This window comes from Lynx rufus, unplaced genomic scaffold (assembly GCF_022079265.1).
Source record: "Lynx rufus isolate CCGP_SWC_20201006 ecotype Redwood Valley unplaced genomic scaffold, mLynRuf1.p SCAF_10, whole genome shotgun sequence".
NCBI lineage: Eukaryota > Metazoa > Chordata > Mammalia > Carnivora > Felidae > Lynx > Lynx rufus.
The window spans coordinates 81,197,752-81,221,045 of NW_025814824.1; the positions used below are offsets into that span (position 1 = coordinate 81,197,752).

Consider the following 23,294-nt stretch of genomic DNA (forward strand, 5'->3'; position numbering starts at 1 on the left):
GCCTACTTAAATAAATAAATAAATAAATAAATAAATAAATAAATAAATAAACAAATAAAATGCTTTAAAAATCAGTAAACTTAGGGGCACCTGAGTGGCTCAGTGGGTTGAACATCCAACTTTGGCTCGGGTCATGATCTCACAGCTCACAAGTTTGAGCCGTGCATCAGGCTCTCTGCTGTCAGCATGGAACCTGCTTTGGATCCTCTGTCCCCCTCTCTCTCTCGAAATAAATAAACTTAAAAACAAAAATCAGGGAACTTAAGTTCCTCCTTAAAAGATAGAGGGGGAGCGGGGCACCTGGGTGGCTCAGTCGGTTGAGTGTCCAACTCTTGGTTTTGGCTCAGGTCATGATCTCACGGCTCGTGAGTTTGAGTCCCACATCAGGCTCACTGCTGTCAGCCTGTCAGTGAAGAGCCTGTTTCGGATCCTCTGTCCCCCTCTCTCTGTCGCTCCCCCACTTGTGCTCTCAAAAATAAATAAAACATTTATAAAATAAATAAATAAAAATAAATAAAAAGTTAAAGAAAAGTAAATCCAAAAAAAGTAGAAATCAATGATATAGAAAATGGACAAACAATAGAGAAAAATAATGAAATCACAAGTTGGTTCTTTGAAAAAATCAACAAAATTAATAAAACTTTAGCTAGGCTGATATGAAAAGAAAGAAAGAAAATAAGAAAAGGGGAGGGGAGGGGAGGGGAGGGGAGGGAAGGGAGAAAGAAAAAGAAAACACAAATTACCAATATGGACAATGAACGGGCGAGATCACCACATATCTCACAGACATTAAAAAATAAGGAATACTATTTTTCAAAACTTTTGTCAATAAATTTGACATATTAGATAAAATGGACTAATTCCTTGAAAGAAACAAGTTACCTATATGTATTAAAAAATTAATTCATAATTTAAAATGTTTCCAGAAAGAAAGCTCCATGCCCAAATACTTTCAATAGTGTATTCTACCAAGCATTTAAGAAAGAAATAATACCAATCTTATACAAAATTTTCAAAACAGTAAAGGAAGAAATATTTACCAACTCATTTAATGAGGATTGCCTGGGGTGCCTGGGTGGCTCAATCGGTTAAGCATCTGACTCTTGATTTCGGCTCAGGTCAGTTTTGTGAGTTTGAGCCCCACGTCAGGCTCTGTGCTGACAGCACAGAGTCTGCTTTGGGTTCTGTCTCCCTCTCTCTCTGCCCCTCCCCCACTCATGCTCTCTCTCTGTCTCAAAAATAAATATAAACATTAAAAAAAATTTTTTTTAATGTGAATTGGTGGCTCATCATATTACCAAAATAAAGAGAAAAATCAATCATCTTAATAGATACAGAAAAGCATTTGACAATATTAAGCACCCATTCATGATGAAAAACTTCTGCAAACTATAAAAGACACATTCCTCAACCTGATAAAGGGCATCTACGAACAACATATAGCTAATATCACATGTAACAGTGAAAAGCTGCATGTTTTCCCCCTAAGATTGGGAACAAGGCAAAAAAGTCCACTCTAATTACTTCTAATTCAGTGATGTACTGGAGATCCTAGCCCAGTGCAGTATAATAAGAAAAATAAATAAAGAAATAAAAGGCATATAAGATTTAGAAGGGAGGAAACAAAAAATATTAATTCACCAGTGAATTAATTGTATACACAGAAAATCCAAACAAATCTACAAAAAAAAGAACTTGTAGAACTAATAAGGGAATTGAACAAGGTCATATGATACAAGTTCAAAATTAAAAAGTCAACTGGGTATCTATATAGATAACCCAGTATATACCCAGTATAGAAAAATGAACAAACAATAGAAAAATGAAATTCAAAAAATACCATTTATAATAGCATAAAAAAAAAAACATTCTTAGGGATAAAGTTAGCAAAATATGTGCAAGGCCTGTACTGAAAACTATAAAAACACTGCTGAGATAAATTAAGGAAGACATAAATAAATACAGATGAAAGTCAAGGATTAGATGAGTTGACACTGTTAAGATGTTCACGGCCTCCAAACTGATCTGTAGAGACCGTGCAATCACAATCAAAGCCCGAGGTGGCTTCTTCGTGGAAATGGGCAAACTGGTTACAAAAGTGAGGTGGACATGCAATGGTCCTGCGGTAACCAAAACAATCGTGAAGATACACGAAGTGAGAAGACTTGCACTACCCGATTTCCAGACTGACTCTACCGCTATAGTAACCAAGATAAAGCGTGGTATCAGCATAAGAGCAAACATTCGGATGAGTGGCACAAAACAGACTCCAGAAACAGACCAAACACAGACGGTCAATTGGTTCTCAACAAGGTTGCCAAGGTAATTCAGTGAGGGAAACAATCATCAGTGCAGCAAAAGGCACTGGAAAAACTGAATATCCCTATGGAAGAAAGGAAACTTTCAACGCTGGTCTTGTGCCATATATAGAAACTGAGTTGAAATGAATCATAAATCTAAGTGTAAACCCTAAAACTAACACACTTCTGGAAAAAAAAACAAAGTATAAAATCTTCCCAACATTTAGTTGGGCAAAGATGCCTTAGAGATCACACAGAAGCGGAAACGATAAAAGAAAAAAATTTTAAGTTCAACTTCACCCAGATTAAAAACTTGTGCTCTTCGGGGCGCCTGGGTGGCGCAGTCGGTTAAGCGTCCGACTTCAGCCAGGTCACGATCTCGCGGTCCGTGAGTTCGAGCCCCGCGTCGGGCTCTGGGCTGATGGCTCAGAGCCTGGAGCCTGTTTCCGATTCTGTGTCTCCCTCTCTCTCTGCCCCTCCCCCGTTCATGCTCTGTCTCTCTCTGTCCCAAAAATAAATAAACGTTGAAAAAAAAATTAAAAAAAAAAAAAAACTTGTGCTCTTCAAAAGACAGAGTTAAAACATGAAAATTTGAGGTTAAGGTTTTGAAAAGTTAAAAGGGAGAAAATATTCACAATAGACATAGGAAAGACTTGTACACAGAATATATAAAGAACCTACAACTTAAAAATAAAATGCCCATAGAAATAAGCAAAATTTTAAATGTACACTTAACAAAAGAAGATACTCAAATGGCCACAAAGCATGTGAAAGATGCTCAACGTCTGGTCATCAGGGAGGTGTAAAAAAAATTTTTTTTAACGTTTATTTATTTTTGAGACAGAGAGAGACAGAGCATGAACAGGGGAGGGGCAGAGAGAGAGGGAGACACAGAATCTGAAACAGGCTCCAGGCTCTGAGCTGTCAGCACAGAGCCCGATGTGGGGCTCAAACTCACAGACCGTGAGATCATGACCTGAGCCCAAGTCGGACGCTTAACAGACCGAGCCACCCAGGCGCCCCAGGGAGGTGTAAATGAAAACCATAAAGAGATACAACTACATGTCTCCAAGAATGTCTAAAATTCAAAAGGCTAACAGTACCAAGTCTTGCCAATGACAGAACTCTCACACACTGCTGGTGAGGGTGTACAACCACTTTGGAAAACACTTTGGCAAGTTCTTGTAAGTCACACATACAGATACCATATGATCCAGAAATTCCACTCGTTAGGTACAACCCAAGAGAAATGAAAATATACATCCACAAAATGATTTGTATGTGATCAATCATGGCGGTTTTAATATAAAATCCCAAACTGGAAATAACCCCAATGCCCCCTCAATTGGTGGTTGGATAAGCAAATTGTGGTATATTGATACAATGGAGTACTACTTGCCAATAAAAATACAAACTGCTGATATACACAACAAACATGGGTGAATCTCAAAAACATAATTCTGAAAGAAACAAAAAGACTCAAAGAAGTATATATATATATGTGTATATATATATATGATTCTATTTATATGAATTTCTTGAACACGCAAAATTAATCTATAATGAGAATGCAGATCAGCGGCTGCCTGGGCTGGAAGAGTTGAGGGAATGGATTGCAAAGAGGCACAGAGGAATTTTGGGGGTTGATGGAAAAGTATCTGATTTTGAAAGCACAGTTGGTAGGTATCTAATTTAAATTCACAGAATAGGGGCGCCTGGGTGGCTTAGTCGGTTAAGTGTTGGACTTCGGCTCAGGTCATGATCTCACGGCTCTTGAATTCAAGCCCTGCTTCAGGCTCTGTGCTGACAGCTCGGAGTCTGGAGCCTGCTTTGGATTCTATGGCTCTCTCTCTCTCTCTCTCTCTCTCTCTCTCTCTCTCTGCCCCTCCCCTGCTTGCACTCTCTCTCTGTCTCTCAAAAATGAATAAACATTTTAAAAAATGTTTTTAACTCAAAGAATAGTTAAACACAGAGTTGTAGAAATGGGACAGACACATATTCCACACAGGGACAAAAACGTGAACACAGCCACGGAAGTGGGAAATTGAGGGGTGAGTATGGGGAATAGCTGAGCATTTATTTTTTTTAATTAACTTTATGGAAGCATAATTTACAAGCAATAAAATGTACTCATTTTAAGTTAATAACTGGATGAATTTTAAGAAATGTGTAAACCCATGTGACGAACATCCCATAGACAGCTTCCTTTCAAAAATTACCACTTCAAACTTTTTTTGTGCTTACGAAATCATAAATTTATTACAAGCTTTATGATTTAATATTAAAACCAAAACAACATGTAGGCAATAAAATAGATTATAAAAAACATAGGCCTTGAAATCAGCTCTAGGTTTAAATCCCTGTCTCCAGCAGGTCACTTTGCCTATCAAAGTCTCAGCTTCCTTATCCACAAAATGGGATTAAGAATACAACCAACTTCCCAAGATCACCATGAGGATTAAAAGAAATAATGGTAAGCTTCTGGCACAATGCCTGGAGCACACGGTAGGACCAATAAATGGTATCAGCCTTATCACGATGAGATAGGCATCTGTCGCATAGTTACTCTCAGAGGTATGGTATGGACCATGGGACCCACTGGCAAAGGCTTTGAAATGGTCCTAAATGAAAAATGGCGATCTTGAATTCAGCTTCCCTACTGGTACTCTTTCACAAGCAGTGGTGAAGGCTGCAAAGTATTTTGTGCCCAAACATTTTGCTTTGATGTGGAATGGGTGATTTGAAAATTGACACTGGAGCAGATTTAAAGCAGAGAACACTTAAAGGGTCCCCTCCCCAAACCCCCCAGTGTGTCAGACCTACTTCCCTAGCCTTGAAACAGAGTCTGACCTCCCACATTTCATACTACAGGATGCTGGGGAGACCACGCTCCAGATTCACCCGGTCCCGATCTGCTTGTGGTCTCAGCCACCTGCTCCAGCTCTGGCTTCTTGGCTTTCCAAACACTGACCCCAAGACCCGGCTCCCAATATCTGCCTCAGGCCAGTCTCCTCAGGTCAAGACCCACTTCTTCAGTTTACCTACCTGTCACCCTGCCCATTCAACTCTCCAAGCTCCTTGATTGCTGCCGACACCCACTGTGTACTGCTGTGACACCCCCTCGGCTAGTCGCAGCTTCCTGGGGACTCCCCGCCCCAGCTCCCAGCACACAGGACCCAGGACCCAGCTCCCGGGACACAATTGCAAACATGACATAATTCAAGGGTCGTGGGGACAGAGCGCCATCTACCTGAGCCACAAAGAGCTGGAACTCGTCAGGCAGAATCCATGAGCGAGGGTAGAAGTTGTACTCCTCAGGAAAGAGATTCTGCATGATTCTCACGGCTCTGCTCAGAGTAATTTTACGCACCATCTCCGTCATGCCTGGGGAGAAGAGAAGCTGTGAGGTTTGAACAGCAGTGGGCCACTAGCTATAAAACAGCCATTATTGGGGACTTTTAAAACCACCCACCCGACGTATTCCCTGTTTCAGACAGGATAAAAAAAGGTATGAGCTGTTCCCCACAGTGGTGACTCATGGTTTGGAAAGACCCACCAAATTAATGAAAAACTTGAGGCAGTAGACAGATATTTTTTTTTCTCTTATAAAAATGAAGCATCAATTTGAAGGAATGAGTTTCCACCTAGTCTATTATTCCATTCTTTGCCAGGCCCTAGATAACGGATAAAGAGAAGCATTTATATCTCGCACTTAAAACTTCAGATCCTCCTTAATTTGGGGCCACCATATACACTCCTGGGACTGCTTCTATCTTATACCCTCGAGAACATTACCTGGTGGACTCTGCCTACCTTACGAGAAGCTTAATTAAATTGCTTTGTTTTAATCTTTCATGAGTGTTAAAGATATGAAGTAAAAGAATATGTAGCTTTCAGCACAAAATCTGTCTCCTTGAAATAAGGACACAAAGTGGAAAGGATATCATAGCATAATTTATAGTTTAGGGGGAAAAAATGGAATCTGTAGGAGTTCTTCAGTTATAAGTACTTCACTAACAATTGATCAGACCTCATTAATTTGCCCAGAGGGGATTCAAATGTCTCACTTATAAAACATTTTAAAAGATGGCGGATTTTTTTTTTTTTCTCGTAACATCTTCAGGAACTCTGACAAGAGAAGACACAGAGTCTATTCCTTAGCGAATGTTAAGCAAATAGGCAGAAATTCTTTCAAATTTTAGCAGGCTTATCTCTCGAGGCAAATATCACCACTGAAAATGGAGACTAAAAATGGCCTTCACCCTCAAAGAGGCTACACAGTTCCATCACTGACACTGGAAATTTGTTTAGCAAAAGTTATTTTTAACAGAAAGCACACAGTTCCACGTCAGTTTGGCATGTCCGAATCATCACACATTTCAAGTGGGCACAATCAGAATGAATGAGATTTCTCTAAATTCCCACGTTCAGGAAGTGAAGGGTGAACATCTAAGAATGAAGGTTTTAATAACCTGCTTCTTGCTTCCCTCAGCATATTAAAAAGAGCAATAAATCTGAAGATCGCAGATTCAAGATGTCAGTGCACAGCTTCTTGGCTCTTGTTTAGAAGGAGATAGAGAAGGATTAAACAAGATATAAAGGAGCTTAAAAGGCACTAATAAACTGTGCCCTGATGTGAACTCTTCGATATTAAAGAAAACTCACTGAGGATACTGTTCTGAGCTTCCCGAGAAATAAGTATGAGCCTAGAAAACTACAGCTGTTTCCTTTCAGTCCCCTGTGAAATTCGAATTTTTGAGTTAGAAACACTGGAGCCAAACACAAAGTGCACAAAACAAAAATCTCAACATTTTTTGGAGCTTTTTCTTTTCTTTGACAATACTGGGTGACCAATCTAGACGAAAACCCTTCGTAACTAACTGTGATACGGCACCTTACACCAAGCAGATGAAGCCTCCTGGCCAGTGTTGTGGTACTTGCTACCCTTTAATGGCCTTGTGACGGGAGGAGGTTCTCTTTCAGAGACCCCTGAGCAGATTGGATGGACTCACACAACACAGACAGAATTGCTGTGAGCACAGAAGCGTGGTTTGAATGCTCTAGAAAAGTTTTATGAAAATCAATGTCCAGCAAACTGAGCACGTATCCTTTTGAAATCTGCAAGGGCTGCTTCTACAATGTGGATCTTAAGTCCCCACGTGAGCTGACAGGTCTGCCACCAAGCTTGCTTTTGCGCCAGCCTCCAGGTAGTTCGCTACTGAAAACAGCCAACTTGGAAGCACGCTACAGGCCAGTGGCTGCTTTTCCCGGACACTTCCGACCCACAGGCTATGGACGGCTCACCCCTCCTCTGCCTAAATGCCTGTCTCCAGAAGGCACCAGCGTAGACCTCCCTCAATCCTTACCGCCAAACCCGTTGTTCCTCCACATATCTAGGCTGTGCTCCCTCCCGGTGCTGCCAGGGAAAGCGTCCCCAACCCCCCACTACACCCCATGCGGAAGCTGCTGGTGTCTGGGCTTCCGGTGGTGGCTCAGAGACAGATGTGGGGAGTGTCATCTTCTCTCAGTGAGATGCTGACCGGAGTAGCTGGGTTTTTAGCTGAGCCAGAGCACACGTTCCCAGAGTAAACATGTGAAAAGAGCGGTCATTGCCAGGCTCTGCTGGCTCTAGACTCCACCTCCCTTCTCCAAGCAGCTGTGGCAAGTGACCCCTCACTGTGACCCCTGCCCTAGGCTCTGAGACACATTCTAACCTAAGGTGGAAGTTCTAGGTCTAACCCTCAGCTCCCCTCCTTCCCCCCAACCCCCACCAAATTGGGAACAAGGCAATCTTTGACCTTGACTTTGTACGCCAATTAGATAAGGAGGATTTCAACTTTCTCCATTGCTTTGTCCCCAGATTTCGGTAACCTGTCTTTTGCTCCTGGCGCCTTTGCAATGCCTTTGCTTTGTTCCCTCCAGAGTTCCTCCTCTGTTCCTCCCAAAACTACCCAGCAAGGGCGAGTGTCCTCCTGCCTGTGACTTTAGCCCTGTGCCCGCCCTCTGGCTGCCTATTTACAGGTTCTTTTGAGGCTGACTGCCTACCTGGGTCTCTCAACGAGGTCTACCTCCAGATGTCCCTTGTGGGATTTCCCCTCTCACTTGGGTAGAGTTTCCCACGCCAAGAACTTGCCTCCTGCCACTCTTGGGTTCTCCTCTCTGCCACACTGGAGTCTCAGGGCCTGGTAGGTCTTATCCCCTATGAAGCTGCACAACAGTATAACAGACTGATCCTTAGGCTTGCCCACACAGACCTATTATTTAACCCAATTAAAAACAAAGACAAAAACAAAAACAAAACCTGAGCTGCGTCGGGAGCACTATTCAATCCCAATATCATCGATAACAATAATTCTTGGCAAAAACACATTACGGTCACCAACAACAAAGAAATGCTTTCAGATCCATCCTTCTCTCTCTGTTCCCATTGCCACCGATAAGTTCATCACTGGCCTGGATGCTGCAGCGGCCTCTGAGCTCTACCCTGTTTCCTTGCTCAGCCCTTCCACCCGCCTCCCATGCGATGCATCCCTCTGGCTGGCCTTTCTAAAATGCAAGCTGATCCTTGTCACTCTCTGGCTTAACAATTTTTCAGTGGTTCCCCATGACCTTCAGACTGTAAGAATGCTATCCTCTGGTTCCTGCCTGTCACCTGTCCACTGCTGCTATCACATTTGACCTTTTCTGACCATCACGGGCCACCCGCCCTTCACTGAATGAGCAGCCTGGTCTAAACATCCTACGTCTTTGCACCAACTCTGCTCCCTCATTTTGCAGGGAGGTCAGGCCCATCCACCCCTGGAGGCTCAGTCCACATGGCAATTCCCTTCTCCAGGGTCTGTCCCCCAAGCAGATCTCAATTAGGTCACATGCCCTCATTCCAAACTCCCATGGCATCCCAGGATTCCTCTGTCTAGCACTTATTTTGTGTTTGACTTCTCTCCCTATGTGCTTTTCTCCTTGTTTTTATATTCGCAGCACAGCCCAGTGCTTGACAGTCAGGTGCCCCCATAGCTTTCTCCCTGGGACCCTCTCCCTCTCTGACAGAAAGTCCCCCCTCACGGCGGACTCTCGGGCGACATCTGCCATGTGAGGCCACGCATCTCAGACCTTGAAACTCAGCAAACAACTGTTGCTTATAAGCTGAGAATTGTTCAGTTTGGGACTTTCTTAAAGCCAAGGACGTATCTAAATCAGATTATTTTTTATAGAAGGTCTTAATTCATCATTTAAGACACAATAACACTTCTTGAAGGACCTCGCCCATAGAAAAGTGGCTAAAATCGAATGTGTTGACACAAACAAAATAAATCACTTCCATATGCATCCCCAAAGGTTTCCAGTTTATTCGGCATGTGACACACTGACAGTTGCTGGCCACGTCCAGTAGAACTTACTCTACGTGATACACAATGCATAGAAGATGCATTGTTACAGTAACGGGATACATCAGAGACAGAAGATAAGCCTGGACACAAACTAGAGCCACAGGACAGACCCTTCTGGAATCATGGCATAGCTAAGAATTGCTGTCTGCCATAGTGCAGAGGGTGTGGCCACACTGCCTCTGTGCCTAGAGGTTCGAGAGCCTGCTTTATCATTAGAACTAATTAACTGCTGTTGGTAAAGTGGAAAATTATACGTTCCAATCGCTGGCACATGGAATATGGGATGGAGCTAACTTGCTTGTTTGGAATGAATATTCTTGTATCACCTTTAATGAAACTAGTCCGTTGAGGGTACTTTTCTCTCATTTGTGTTCCAAAAGTAAAGCCAGAGCCATGACTTCTTTCCTACTCTCGGCTGTGAGACGAGGCATGAGCAAATAGGGGGATATGTAAATGAAGCCTCGTTTGATGATTCATGTCTTAAGAACTCTGTCTTCATTCAAAGGACTGTTCTCTTCCAAATTACATCCCTTCAATATCCCAGTAAGTCCTCTGAGCGGCATCAAAAAGTCACCTTTTATGAGCAGGAAGACAGAGAAAATAATAGCGATCCCATTAAACCGTGTGGAAGAACCCTGGCTACCAGAATCGTTCTTGTTCTCCAACATAACCCTCCCTCCTCCTCTAACCTTCGGTTAATTTTCTAGCTCTGTTTCCCTGGAAACCAATAAAGGTAGAAAGTTAGCTGTGTTACTAGACAACAGAGCATATGGTTAAAATGATCCCTGGTTGGCAAATTGCATAAATACCTGGTAGGCAGGCGTAGCCCCAGGCTTTCCTGATGTAATGATTCTTGTAACTTAACACGACCCTGCTGGGGACCCTGGAAGCCATGCTTTAGAGTAGCTACATGGGATACGGCTCTTAGGGGGTCTCTGAGCCGAGACAGACCCGTGTTCACTGATGTAGGTCTTGTCTCCTTAAACCTGAGCTTTCACTCGAGGGGTGAGACAAGCCCCTGGCACCCTTGCAGAGACACCACTGGAGAGAAATGCCTGACACTGACTGGCTGGAAAGCTGTGTTTCCTGCCCTATATCCTTCGAGGCGAATCTGAGCAATGTGAGGCCCAGGGGAGTCTGCACGCTGAATTGAAACCCCCTAGTAGAAGTGGCATAACTCGCCAGTGTACAATGTATGGCTGCTGGGTTTTCTGAGAGGTGTTTTCTTAAAGACATGGCATAGGATGTGCCAAAGAAAATGAATTATCTTCTTTAAAGTAAATTCTCAGCCCACCATGGGGCTCGAATTCCCGAATTCCTGACCTTGAGATCAGGAGTCATATGCTCTACGGACTGAGCCAGGCAGGTGCCCCAGAAAAAGAGTAAATTGATTCTCCCTTTTAAAAATAAGCATAAATGATACCATGCTAAGAGAAAACACCTTGTATTCAGGCAACCACACTCTGATGTATCACACAAAAATGATACAAAAATATGGTTAAGGTTTGGGAGGAAATATAGAAGTACTCACATTGCGGTTTTGTTAAATGAGGGATGGGATTGAGGGTGATGCTATTTTTTAAAAAAAAAATCTTTATTACTGTATTACAGTATGGTTTGTGTATATTGAGTTAAAATTTCTGAATACAAGACACAGACCCTTTGGCTGCGATCACCCTCAACTTAACCCAATGTTCCTCCCTCGCTGAGCACACCCACTCCCTTAACCACCCTCCTCACTTAGCCATTAAAAATAATGAATAGCAATCAATAGCAGAAGAGGGTGGGAGAGATTAAAAATAAAATGGAAAGGCAACTGGGTGGCTGGGAGTGGAGTGAGGGGGTGTCTTAAAGTGTTGACTCTGACATTTTCCTGGCACAAGTCTCCCTTACAGGAAAGCGCACTGGGATAATGTCCCCAGGTAAAAGGCAGGCACTGTCTCTGCCTGTCATTCCCAACATGGACACTGGTGTATTTGGTTTTAAAAATGGTACCTCCAATTATGATACCTGAAGACAATAGAAGCTGCTAACGCCATTTCTGTGACCTATTCCTAGGATTTCAGTACTTCTGTTTCTTGCAAATAATTAAAGTGGTCTATTGCTTTTCATTTAGAGAATATAGTCCCCTCATTACACCCTCATATTATAACCCAGAAGGTGAAGATCGTGTTCTTCCACTAGTGAAATTAGACCAGAAAATCCCGTCTTTTTGTTTTTGAGCCTCCAGTCTTTAACTCTTGGTGGGAAACTCCACACCCGAAAAACAAATAACCCAGTGAAGAAATGGGCAGAAAACATGAATAGACACTTCTCTAAAGAAGACATCCGGATGGCCAACAGGCACATGAAAAGATGCTCAACATCGCTCCTCATCAGAGAAATACAAATCAAAACCACACTCAGATATCACCTCACACCAGTCAGAGTGGCCCAAATGAACAAATCAGGAGACTATAGATGCTGGAGAGGATGTGGAGAAACGGGAACCCTCTTGCACTGTTGGTGGGAATGCAAATTGGTGCAGCCACTCTGGAAAACAGTGTGGAGGTTCCTCAAAAAATTAAAAATAGACCTACCCTATGACCCAGCAATAGCACTGCTAGGAATTTACCCAAGGGATACAGGCGTACTGATGCATAGGGGCACTTGTACCCCAATGTTTATAGCAGCACTCTCAACAATAGCCAAATTATGGAAAGAGCCTAAATGTCCATCAACTGATGAATGGATAAAAAAAATTGTGGTTTATAGACACAATGGAGTACTATGTGGCAATGAGAAAGAATGAAATATGGCCTTTTGTAGCAACGTGGATGGAACTGGAGAGTGTGATGCTAAGTGAAATAAGCCATACAGAGAAAGACAGATACCATATGTTTTCACTCTTATGTGGATCCTGAGAAACTTGACAGAAACCCATGGGGGAGGGGAAGGAAAAAAAAAAAAAGAGGTTAGAGTGGGAGAGAGCCAAAGCATAAGAGACTCTTAAAAACTGAGAACAAACTGAGGGTTGATGGGGGGTGGGAGGGAGGGGAGGGTGGGTGATGGGCATTGAGGAGGGCACCTTCTGGGATGAGCACTGGGTGTTGTATGGAAACCAGTTTAACAATAAACTTCATATATTGAAAAAATAAATAAATAAACTCTTGGTGGGTTAAATCCTGAGTACCTCTGCCTTAGCCTCCCTCCCGAGGTAAGGGCACTGACTGTGGCAGTGCAGCCACGAGTCCCAATTAGGAGTCCTTGAGTTTGAGCTCAAAATGCTGTCATGTTCTTGTAGAAGAGGGCACCCTGACGCTCAGCCTAGAAACATTTTTCAACGTCAACAATAACAGCAGATACCTGGAAACTTGTTCACTTGGCCGGAGAATATGTCATTGTCATGAAATGAAACTCCATGCCAGTAGATGTCACAAGGCAAGCGTCGGCCAAATGGGAACTAGAAGACAGAGGGGGGAGAAAAGTGACTATTAACAAGAACTAGAGGAGCAGCTACTATCGTGAGTGTCTATTACGTACACATTCCCGGAGACCTGGACATATCACGTGATTTAATCCTCAAATTAGCACGTGAAGTAAATGATATCCTTTCTCATTTTATAAGTGAAGAAATGGTTTCAGACAGGGTAAGGAACTTGCTGGAGGTCACACCCAGTGAGGGGTGGAGTTCTGATTCTATGTGGCAGATACAGTACTCATGGTTTTACAAGTACCCTTTCATTTTGATCCTCGTAACTACCCTAGAAAGAATGATTCCCATTTTACTGGTGAGAAAATGGAGGATGGGGGGCACCTGGGTGGCTCAGTCGGTTAAGCTTCCAACTTCAGCTCAGGTCACGATCTCGCGGTCCATGAGTTCGAGCCCCGCGTCGGGCTCTGGGCTGATGGCTAGGAGCCTGGAGCCTGTTTCCGATTCTGTGTCTCCCTCTCTCTCTGCCCCTCCCCCGTTCATGCTCTGTCTCTCTCTGTCTCAAAAATAAATGAAACGTTAAAAAAAAATTTTTTTTAAATGGAGGATGAGAAAGGTATTGAATATGCTTAATGTAACATAGAGCTGGGAAGGAGAGGAATCAGGATTTGAATCCAGGTCTATCTGAATCCTAAGCCATACTTCTCTTTCTCTGAAAATTGCAACTCTCAAGTCAGTCCCCGCCCCCCCCCCCCAAAATGAGCTTGTACTCTCTTGCTCGTGCTCTCTCACTCATTGTCTCTCCCTGTTCTCCCCCATATGTCAATCACACACACACACACACACACACACACACACACACAGAGTCTGTGAAGCAGGATGTATCCCCCAGCGCCTCAATAAAGACTTCAATAAAGACTTTTTGAATGAATAAATGAACAAACCCAGGAATGGTCATCTGATTCAAGGTGAGATAACCAGATTCTCTCTTCCAGGAATTTGGAAATCAGACATGCCAGGCAGCCACCCCTGCTGGCTCTCGAACTGGAAAAGATAAAAAGCCGGAGCCGGGCAGCTGTGCTTAGCTGGGAGCACAAAGAAGCAAAGGCAGCCAGGCTGCTGAGAGAGAAGAAAGGAGCAGGTGCAGAGAGAAAAGTGAAGGTAAGGCCATGTGGTCCTAGTGACAGACTGACTGACCTTAGCTCCCAGAGCTTCTAGATCCTAGGTGCAGACCCTCCTCAACCTGGCTGTCTCCCCTGTCCTTGGATCCTGTAAGACAGCCTTGTATCCTTAGAATCTATCCCTTCTTTGCACACGCTATAGGGTTTCCTAATTAGCAGCCAGAAATCCCGCAGTGAGACAGAAAGGCCTGCTCTTTCCACTACATCCTGCTGCCTCTCAAAGTTATCAACAAGTTCTACATTTACAGAATTCATTTTTAAAATCTGTAACTCAGATGACCCTTGTTAAAAAGGGAAAAAAGTGAGGACATGTCAATTCATGCTTATTAAAGGTCCAGATGAAGAGAGATGCCAACACGTTAAATGCAACACTTGATTTTCCCATCGTAAGACTATAGCTAATCAGGGTTTTTATCTGCTCCAAGTTAAGAGAGTTAGGTTCCAATGGGAGAACATAGCATCACGAATGAAATGGTGGTGGCTTGATGTTTTCCAACTATTCCAAATTAAAATGAAGGCAAACAGACTCAAGCCCTTTAAATCATTCACATAATTTCAAAGCTGTGCCAAAGTAAGGCATATGTTACACACTCTATTAGCATGAACAACTTTCATCTATAATTTATAGCATTTTGCTTGTTTTCATTGCATCCAATGGACTGAAGTTATTAATTCAGTAGTCATAAATACAAAAAGATGCAACATATGTTATTTTCTTCCAGCTGTTAAGTGCTAACAGAGAGAAGGGGAAAATAACTTAACCAGGGGAGTTTCTCGAAAAAGCAAACTATCCAAGCAAAGTTTACTAAGATCCAAGTGGCTGTACTGCCTGCAATGTGGAACTGACACCTGCTCCATGTCAGCCGACAGCCCATGACTCCTTATCACCTTGACAGTCACCCTTCAATCCTTGCCAACCTCATGAATCCCAAATCAACACTCCTTGCAGCAATGCCTTTAGCTCATTCAGTTTTGAGAAACTGTGTTTTTTTTAATCCATTCATTCAACAATGACTATGTGCCAGACATTGTTCTAGGTGCTGAGAACACAGAGGAACTCAATTTTAAATAGGTCCCAGGACTTTCAAAATCCCACCTCTTTTTAAGATCTTTTTAAAAACTACTTACACAGCTTACATCATACTCAGTGTTGAAAGACTGAAAGCTTTTTCTCTAAGATCAGGAATGAGACAAGGATGCCCACTTTTGCCACTTTTATTCAACATAGTATCACAAGTTCTAGCCAGAGCAAAAGGCAAGAAGAAGAAATGAAGCATCAAATTGGAAAGGAAGAAGTAAAATGATCTTTTTGCAGATGACATGATCTTCTATGTAGAAAACCCTAAAGATTATACACACACACACACACACACACACACACACACACACAGAAATAATAGATGAATTCAGCAAAGTTGAAGGATACAAAATCAATACACAAAAATCCGTTTTTTCTATATATTAACCATGAGTGATCCAAAAAGAAAATTAAGAAAACAATTACATTTATAATAGCATCAAAAAGAATAAAATACTTAGGAATTAGCTTAACCAAGGAGGCAAAGCCTTGTATGCCAAACACTACAAAATGTTGCTGAAAGAAATTAAAGAAGAAATACATAAGTAGAAAGACATCCCATGTTCATGAATTAGAAGACTTTATATTGCTAAGACTTTATATTGTCAATACTACCCAAAGCAATGTACAAATTCAATGCGATCTCTACCAAAACCCAAATGACTTTTTTTCCCTTGCAGAAATAGCACAATCTATCATAAAATTCATGTGGAATCTCAAGGGACCCCAAATAACCAAAACAATCTTAAGAAGGAAGAACGTGTTGGATGTATCACAATTCCTGACGCCAAAACTTAACAACAAAGCTATAGATATCAAAACAGCACATAAAACAACGAGATACAGTAAGACACCACTGTACAACTATCAGAATGGCCAAAATCCAAAATACTGACAACACCAAATGCTGGCAAGGATGTGGGGCAATGGGAACTCTCACTCATTACTGATGGGAATGCAAAATTGATACATCTACTTGGAAGAGATTTTACAGTTTCTTAAAAAAGTAAACATACTCTTACATATGATTCAGTAATTATGCTCCTTGGCATTTACCCAAACGAGTTGAAAAATTATGTCCAGGAAAAAAACTACACATGAATGTTTATAGCAGTTTTATTAATAATTGCCAAACCTTGGAAGCAACCAAGATGTCCTTCAGTAGGTAAATGGGTTAGATAAACTGTGGTGCATCCAGATAATGGAATATTATTCAGTGATAAAAAAAGAAAATGACCTATTAAGCCAAGAAAAGACATGGAGGGATCTCAAATGCATATTTCTAAGTGAATGACGCCCATTTGAAAAGGCTAACTGCTGTATGATTCCAAGTATATGACATTCTGAAAAAGGCAAAACTACAGAGCCAGTAAAAAGATCAGTGGTTGCGTGGATTAGGGGGGAGGAAGGCATGAACAGGTGGAGCACAGAGGATTTTTAGGGTAGTGATACTACTCCACATAATACCATAATAGTGGATACATATCATGATTCATTGTCCAAACCCACAGAATATACACCACCAAGAGTAATAAGCTTTACTATAAACTATGGACTTTTGGTGATAATGTGCCAATGTATGTCCATCAGTTGCAACAAATGTACCATTCTGGCATGAGATTTTGATAGCTGGGGAGGCTATGCATATGTAGGATCAGTGAACATATGTGAAACCTCTGTCCCTTCTGCTCAATTTTGTAGTGAACCAAAAAACCAAAGTAAAAACCAGTATGGTACTGGCATAAAGACAAACATATAGACTAAGGGGACAGGATACAGAACGCAGAAATCAACCCTGATATATATGGTCAAATTATTTTTGACAAGGATGACAAGACTATTTGGTGGGGAAAGGACATTCTGTTCAACAACTGGTGCTGGGAAAACTGGATATCCACATGCATAAAGAATGAAGTTGGACCCTTACCTTACACCATAAAAAGAAATCACTCAAAATGGGTCAAAGACCTAATCATAAGAGCTAAAACCATAAAACTCTTACAAGAAAATATAGGGGATAAGCTTTATGATATTTAATTTGATAAGGATTTCTTGGATATGACACTAAAGCATAGGTAACAAAAGAAAAATAAATAAATTGAACTTTGTTGAAATTAAAACGTTTTTGCATCAAAGGACACTTGTCCACAGAATGAAAGGACGGCCCATGGAATAGGGGAAAATATTTGAAAGTCATGTATCCGATAAGGCATGTATCAGAGATGTATCTGAATATATTAAAACAAATTTTAAATACGTATATAAGAATATGTTTTGAAACTTTTACAACTTAAGAACAACAAAAACAATTAAAAAGTGGGAAAAGGACTTGAATAGACATTTCTCCAAAGAAGACATACAGATGGCGAATAAGCACATGAAAAGATGCTCAACATCACTAATCATTAGGAAAATGCAAATCAAAACCACAATGAGATACAACTTCACACTCATCAGGATGGCTGCATAAAAAATAATAAAAAGGAAATAAGTGCTGATAAGGATGTAGAGAAATTGGAACCCTTAGGCACTGGGAATGTAAAAACCTGCTGTGGAAAATGAAACTGTCACATGATCCAGCAATTCTACTTCTGAGTATTTACCCAAAAGAACTGAAACCGGGTACTTGAACAGATATTGATATACAAACGCTCAGCATTATTCAAAGTAGCCAAGGTGGAAATGGTCCATGTGTCCATCAACTGTCTATCAACCGATAAACAAAATAGAATACATTCATACACTGTAAACTTACTCAGTCTTAAGAAGGAATGAAATTTTGGCACCTGGTGCAACATGGATGAAACCCTGAAGACATTATGCCAAGTGAAATAAACCACTTACATGAGGTAGTTAGAGTAGTCAAATTCAGAGAGACAGAAAGTAAAACAGTGGTTTCTAAGGGCTAGGGAGAGGGGAAAATGGAGTATTATTTGTTTAATGGGTACAGAACTTCAGTTTGGGGAGATGAAAAATGTTCTAGAGTTGATAGTTGCACAACAGTGTAAATGTATTTAATGCTACTTAAAAATGGTTAAGATAAATTTTGTTGGGTACATTTCACCACAATAAAATAACAATAAAAAAAAAACTGTCTCCTTATGCCCCCTGAGGGTAAGGGGCCATTTGTGGCTCTACTCTGAGCTCTCTATAGCCTGGAATGCTATGTGGCTTTTCATGGGGCAGTTGGAATTGGCCCTTGTTTCTCAGTTCCCCCACTCCCCATTTTTCTCAAGGTCAGCACCATCCTCCCAGGTACCTACGTTCTAAATTTGGGAGTCATCTTTTTCCTTTTCTCTTCTTCAAACCCTTTTGGAAAAAGGACTGGATTTGGGGTCAGAAGACCTGAGAGTTTCAGACTTGTTTCTGTCACTTGGTATGAGATCTTAAGCAACCAAAACATTTGTATCCTCCGTAGACTGAGACAAGAAAACGTGTCAAAGTGCAATAGGAACGAAACAAGATAATGGATGTGAAAACGCTTTGTACATTCCACACAACAATACAAATCTGAGGTGATCATTGATTTATTCACTTATTAAGCGTTAAGAACTTATCATGCGGCACAATGTGCCTCAAGTGGCAAAGACACGTAGGGACACGTCTGCTTTCATGAAGCATTACAGTCCATGGGGGAGAAAGAGTTGAGTCAGTCACTCCAACGTATCACTGCAAACCAAGTCATGGGAAGAACTGCGAACTGAGGTCCAGAGAGCAATGAGAGCACAGGGAGACCCAAATGCATCTGGGAAGTCAAAGAGGGCCACTCTGAGTCTATTAATATTAATAGAACTTTTCTTCACTTTCAAATGTATCCTGGTTTGAACAACAAACTGAGTGGTCGCCCTATTCCTAAGACAAGGCTATTTGAGGGGAGACTGTAAAGAACAGGTAAGTGAGGAAAGAAGAGCATTCCAGCCCAGAGATCAGACTGACCATGGCCCACTGGAAAGCCTAAAGGCAGGTCAAGGTGGCTGGGGCACGGAGGACCTGAGGAAAGCAGTGTGAGATGATCCTGAAGACCTCGGCAGATGCACACGGGGTAGGGCTGCCCCCCAGCTGGATCACAGAAACAGTAGGTCATGCCGAAAGATGAACCCACTGAGCAGAAGCCACTGAGTAAGAGGTCCCAGAGAGACAGAGAGCATGGGCTGAAAAAGGCCAGGGAGGAGAGTGTTTCAAGACAAAGAGAATGGTGACTGGTGTGAACGTGGCTGAGAGGTCAAACTCAGAGGTTGGAAACTAACAACTGCCTGCTGGATATGATGACAATGGAGAGCTCCAGGACCACTTCAGCCTGGGGATCACCTTCCTGGTCCCCTCAGCACTTACTGTGCTCATCACTGTCTGCACTCGCGTACTTCACGTGTAACCCCTAATTCCCTCAGAACGCCATGCATTCCTAGGACCGGGAACAATCTGACATACTTCTCAGGTTTCAAGGATGACCAACCAGGTGTCCAATTGGTCACAGGCCCACAGGAACATCAGAAGCTGTAATCCAGACAATCACCCAGGTCACCCCTTCCTCCCCAATACCCAACTGGTCAGCAAGTCTGGTTTATGTCCTAATTTATTTTTAAATTTTCTCCCCTTTCTTAATCCTCAATGCTACTGCCTAACTTCGGGGACTCATCTCCCACTGGGATGAGGTCCACTGTCTGCCACAGTCTCCTCCTCTAATCCACCCCACACACAGAGGGGTGTTTCTTTAAAAGCACAACTCTGACCATGTCACTCCTTTACTTACGACTCTTCAATGCCTTCCCATGAACCACAGGATTAAGTCTAAACTCCAAGCATGGCCCAAAAGACTCTTGCCAAACTCCTCTCTGCTAACCTGCTTGCCTCAAGTTGGGCCACGGACACCCTGGGCACTTGTACGGTCACTGCCCGACTACTTGTAACAAATAAGTATATAGCGGTTCACTGTTTTGTGGCCTGGGTTTCCAGGTGTTATTCCTTCTGCCTGGGATCTTCTAACTTGGCTTGACCATCCACTCCCTCCTTCCATGAAGCTGTCTCACAAACCCTGGCTTCTACATGGCCCCTGTCACTTACACCCTCACGGGACATTTGCAACATCCCATCTGTAAGTCTGCCCACCTTGCCACTTTGTGAACTCTTTGAAGATGAAAACAGTCTTATCATCATTTGTGGATCCCTGACACCAAGTCTTTGTTTATAACTTTTTGTTTGTTCATAACCTTTTTGGGGTCAAGAATCACTTGGGGATTCTCATCAGAAAAGCACACACATGCATAAAATATGCATATATGCACATATGACTTGAAAAGATCCAAAGACTCCCTGAAGCCTCTGGTTGTTCACAGACAGCACTATTAGCACATCTGTAGTATGTTTCATGAATAAATACATAAATAAAGGAACTTATGAATAGCAGCTACCCAAATACACTGTTACCATCGTCGTCACTGTCACTATTAAGGTTAATATTTATTTAATTCTTACTACTATGTGTATGTGTTTCATACATAGATTATCTCATTTAATCCCCACAACCACCTTAAGAGAAAGGTGCTACAAATAATCCTATTTATAGATGAAGAAACCGAAGCTTTGAGAGATTAGATGACTCTCCCAAGAGCTACTGAGGACAGAGTCAGGATCAAATCCAGGTGTGCCTGCTTCCAAGACCCATGCACTTACCATTACACACAACTGAGGTTGATCTGTTGCTATGGTGGCATTTATTAGTCACACACGAGCTACAGTAACAAGCATACCCTCACCCCATATGCTACCATCTTTGCCACAAAGGAGGATTCTCCCTCAGCGTATACACCTGCGTGGTCCCCAAATCCTTTTCCCTCTTACCCAGAAGGGCTAAAACAAACTTGCAAAACAGCCAGGCTCCAACAAGAACTGAAACCATTAAATGTCCTTTAAGCATGTTTGTGCTTAAGGAATTGAGGTTCCGGTCCCTCTTCTAATAAATAGTCCAAAGAGCAAGTTCAAACCCCCTGGGGAGTTTCACAAAATGAAGTTTCACAGTGAATGCTGATAAAAGCACAATTCACATTTCTGTACTTTGTGAATGATTTTCTTCATAAAGCTTCTTCATGAAAGAAAATCTTTCAAGTGATTGGGCATAAAAGTGGCAAATAAGCTTTGATATGGGCAAGCACATGTGCAATGCTTCTACAGGGGGAAATGACCCAAATTACTGCTTTAAAATGAGAGGCCCAAAGCACTCTGAAAAAACACAAGGGAAGGGGTATGAGCCAGAACAGCATGCTCGGACAAGGAAGACCCTGGCTCAAGCCTCGACCCACCACACCCCACCCCAACTGTGACACACTGACCTTGCGCCCCTACAGCTCATCTGCTAGGGAGGAAAACAGCAGCAATAAAATCCGTCCACCTCCTAGGGCTGTTCTGTGGACTGAGGTAATGCATGGGAAAGCACTTTGTAAACAGCAGATTGCTGTTATATAGGGTAGGTTATTATTTTTAGTGTCCAAGGAAATCACCTCAATGAGTAACTTCAATTAAAAAAGATGCCAACCAGAAATCAAGCATCATTAGGACAGCTCTTGAACACGAACACCACAGTGTACCTGCACTTGGGAAACCCTTGACGATGCCCCCAGGCAGAGTTAATAGATTCCTCACCAATGTTCCCTCTGCACTCTGTTGATGCCTATAGTACAGCCACTGCCTTGTAGGGTATTTATGTTTACATGATTGCCTCCCCATCAGACAGAATGCTGCAGGGTAGAGACATTCCTTTCTTTCTACCCTCTTCTCGACCTACCCATCTGTGGTAGGCAGCCTTTATAATAGTCTCCAATTATCCCTGCCTCCTGGAATTCATACCCTTGTGTAGTCTTCTCCCACAACTGTCACAGCCTTGGTCAATGTAACCAATATCTACAGCAGAAGTGATGGGATGTCACTTCCATTATTAGGATATCCTTATAAAGAGACAGTGGCTTCTGTCTTGCGCATGCTGTGTGTGTGTGTGTGTGTGTGTGTGTGTGTGTGTGCGCGCGCGCGCGCGCACGTGTGTGCCCCTGGCTGCCTGGCTCCCATCTCTGTCTCTCATCATCATCATAATCATCATCATCACTACCACTCACTTCGGAAAGGTCTAGGGAGTGGTAAGAAATCAAAGCCTCCTGCCATCAGCCATGTGAATGAACTTGGAAGTGGATACTTTGGCCTCAGTCAAGTCCTCAGAGACTGCAGCTTCATGAGAGACCCTGAGCCAGAACCCCAGCTAAGTCACTCTCAGATTCATAATCCCCAGAAAGTATGTGAATAATAAATGTGTGATGTTTAAAGCTGCTAAGCTTTGGGGAAATTTGTTACACAGTAATAGATAATGAATACACCATTCCAGGTTTATAACAGTGTCTTCGAGAATGAAGGAATTTAAGACTAATTTATTAAACACTTAATTGTGTGCCAGGCATCTTATATATATGCCTCCACTTCACACATGAAAAAATGTAATTCTGTTCCTAATAAGTGGCAAACCCAGAATTTGTCCAAAGACTGTGCTCTTTTGATTCCACTAAGCTGAATGGATGGGTAGCTGTGTTAACCTATGGGGGGAAATGAGCACATATATCTATGCAAAAAAAAAAAAAAAATGAGTGTGGTTAACACTTCAAGGAAGAGCATAGCACAGAAAAGTCCAGAGAAGACCAGTTAAGACATGGAAAGGACTGAGCAATTGCCCTTCAAGAATGAACAAAAAACTTAGTACTCTTTTCTTCAATCAAGAAAGCAAGCATACCAAAACAAAACAAAATAAAACAAAAAAAAAAAACAAAAAACAAAAACAAAACAAAACAAAACAAAAAACTGGTGGAAATCCATCAAATCCTGAAGGGTGTGACCACATGGAACATGGCTCTATCTGCCAAATCTGAGCATATCAAAAGAAGGAGAGCCCCTTTTAAGCCT

At 42.1% G+C, this 23,294-nt stretch overlaps 1 protein-coding gene across 1 annotated transcript in view; it reads right to left on the bottom strand.

Moving 5' to 3' along the window:
• The window catches only part of TTLL11 (tubulin tyrosine ligase like 11), a 238,318-nt gene that overhangs the window by 173,443 nt on the left and 41,581 nt on the right, over nt 1-23,294 (bottom strand). The window contains exons 2-3 of the mRNA XM_047068962.1: nt 13,034-13,130; nt 5,551-5,684 (exon numbers count right to left, since the gene is read on the bottom strand). Coding sequence (XP_046924918.1) covers nt 5,551-5,684; nt 13,034-13,130 — 231 coding nt within the window. The remainder of the gene's footprint in view (nt 1-5,550; nt 5,685-13,033; nt 13,131-23,294) is intronic.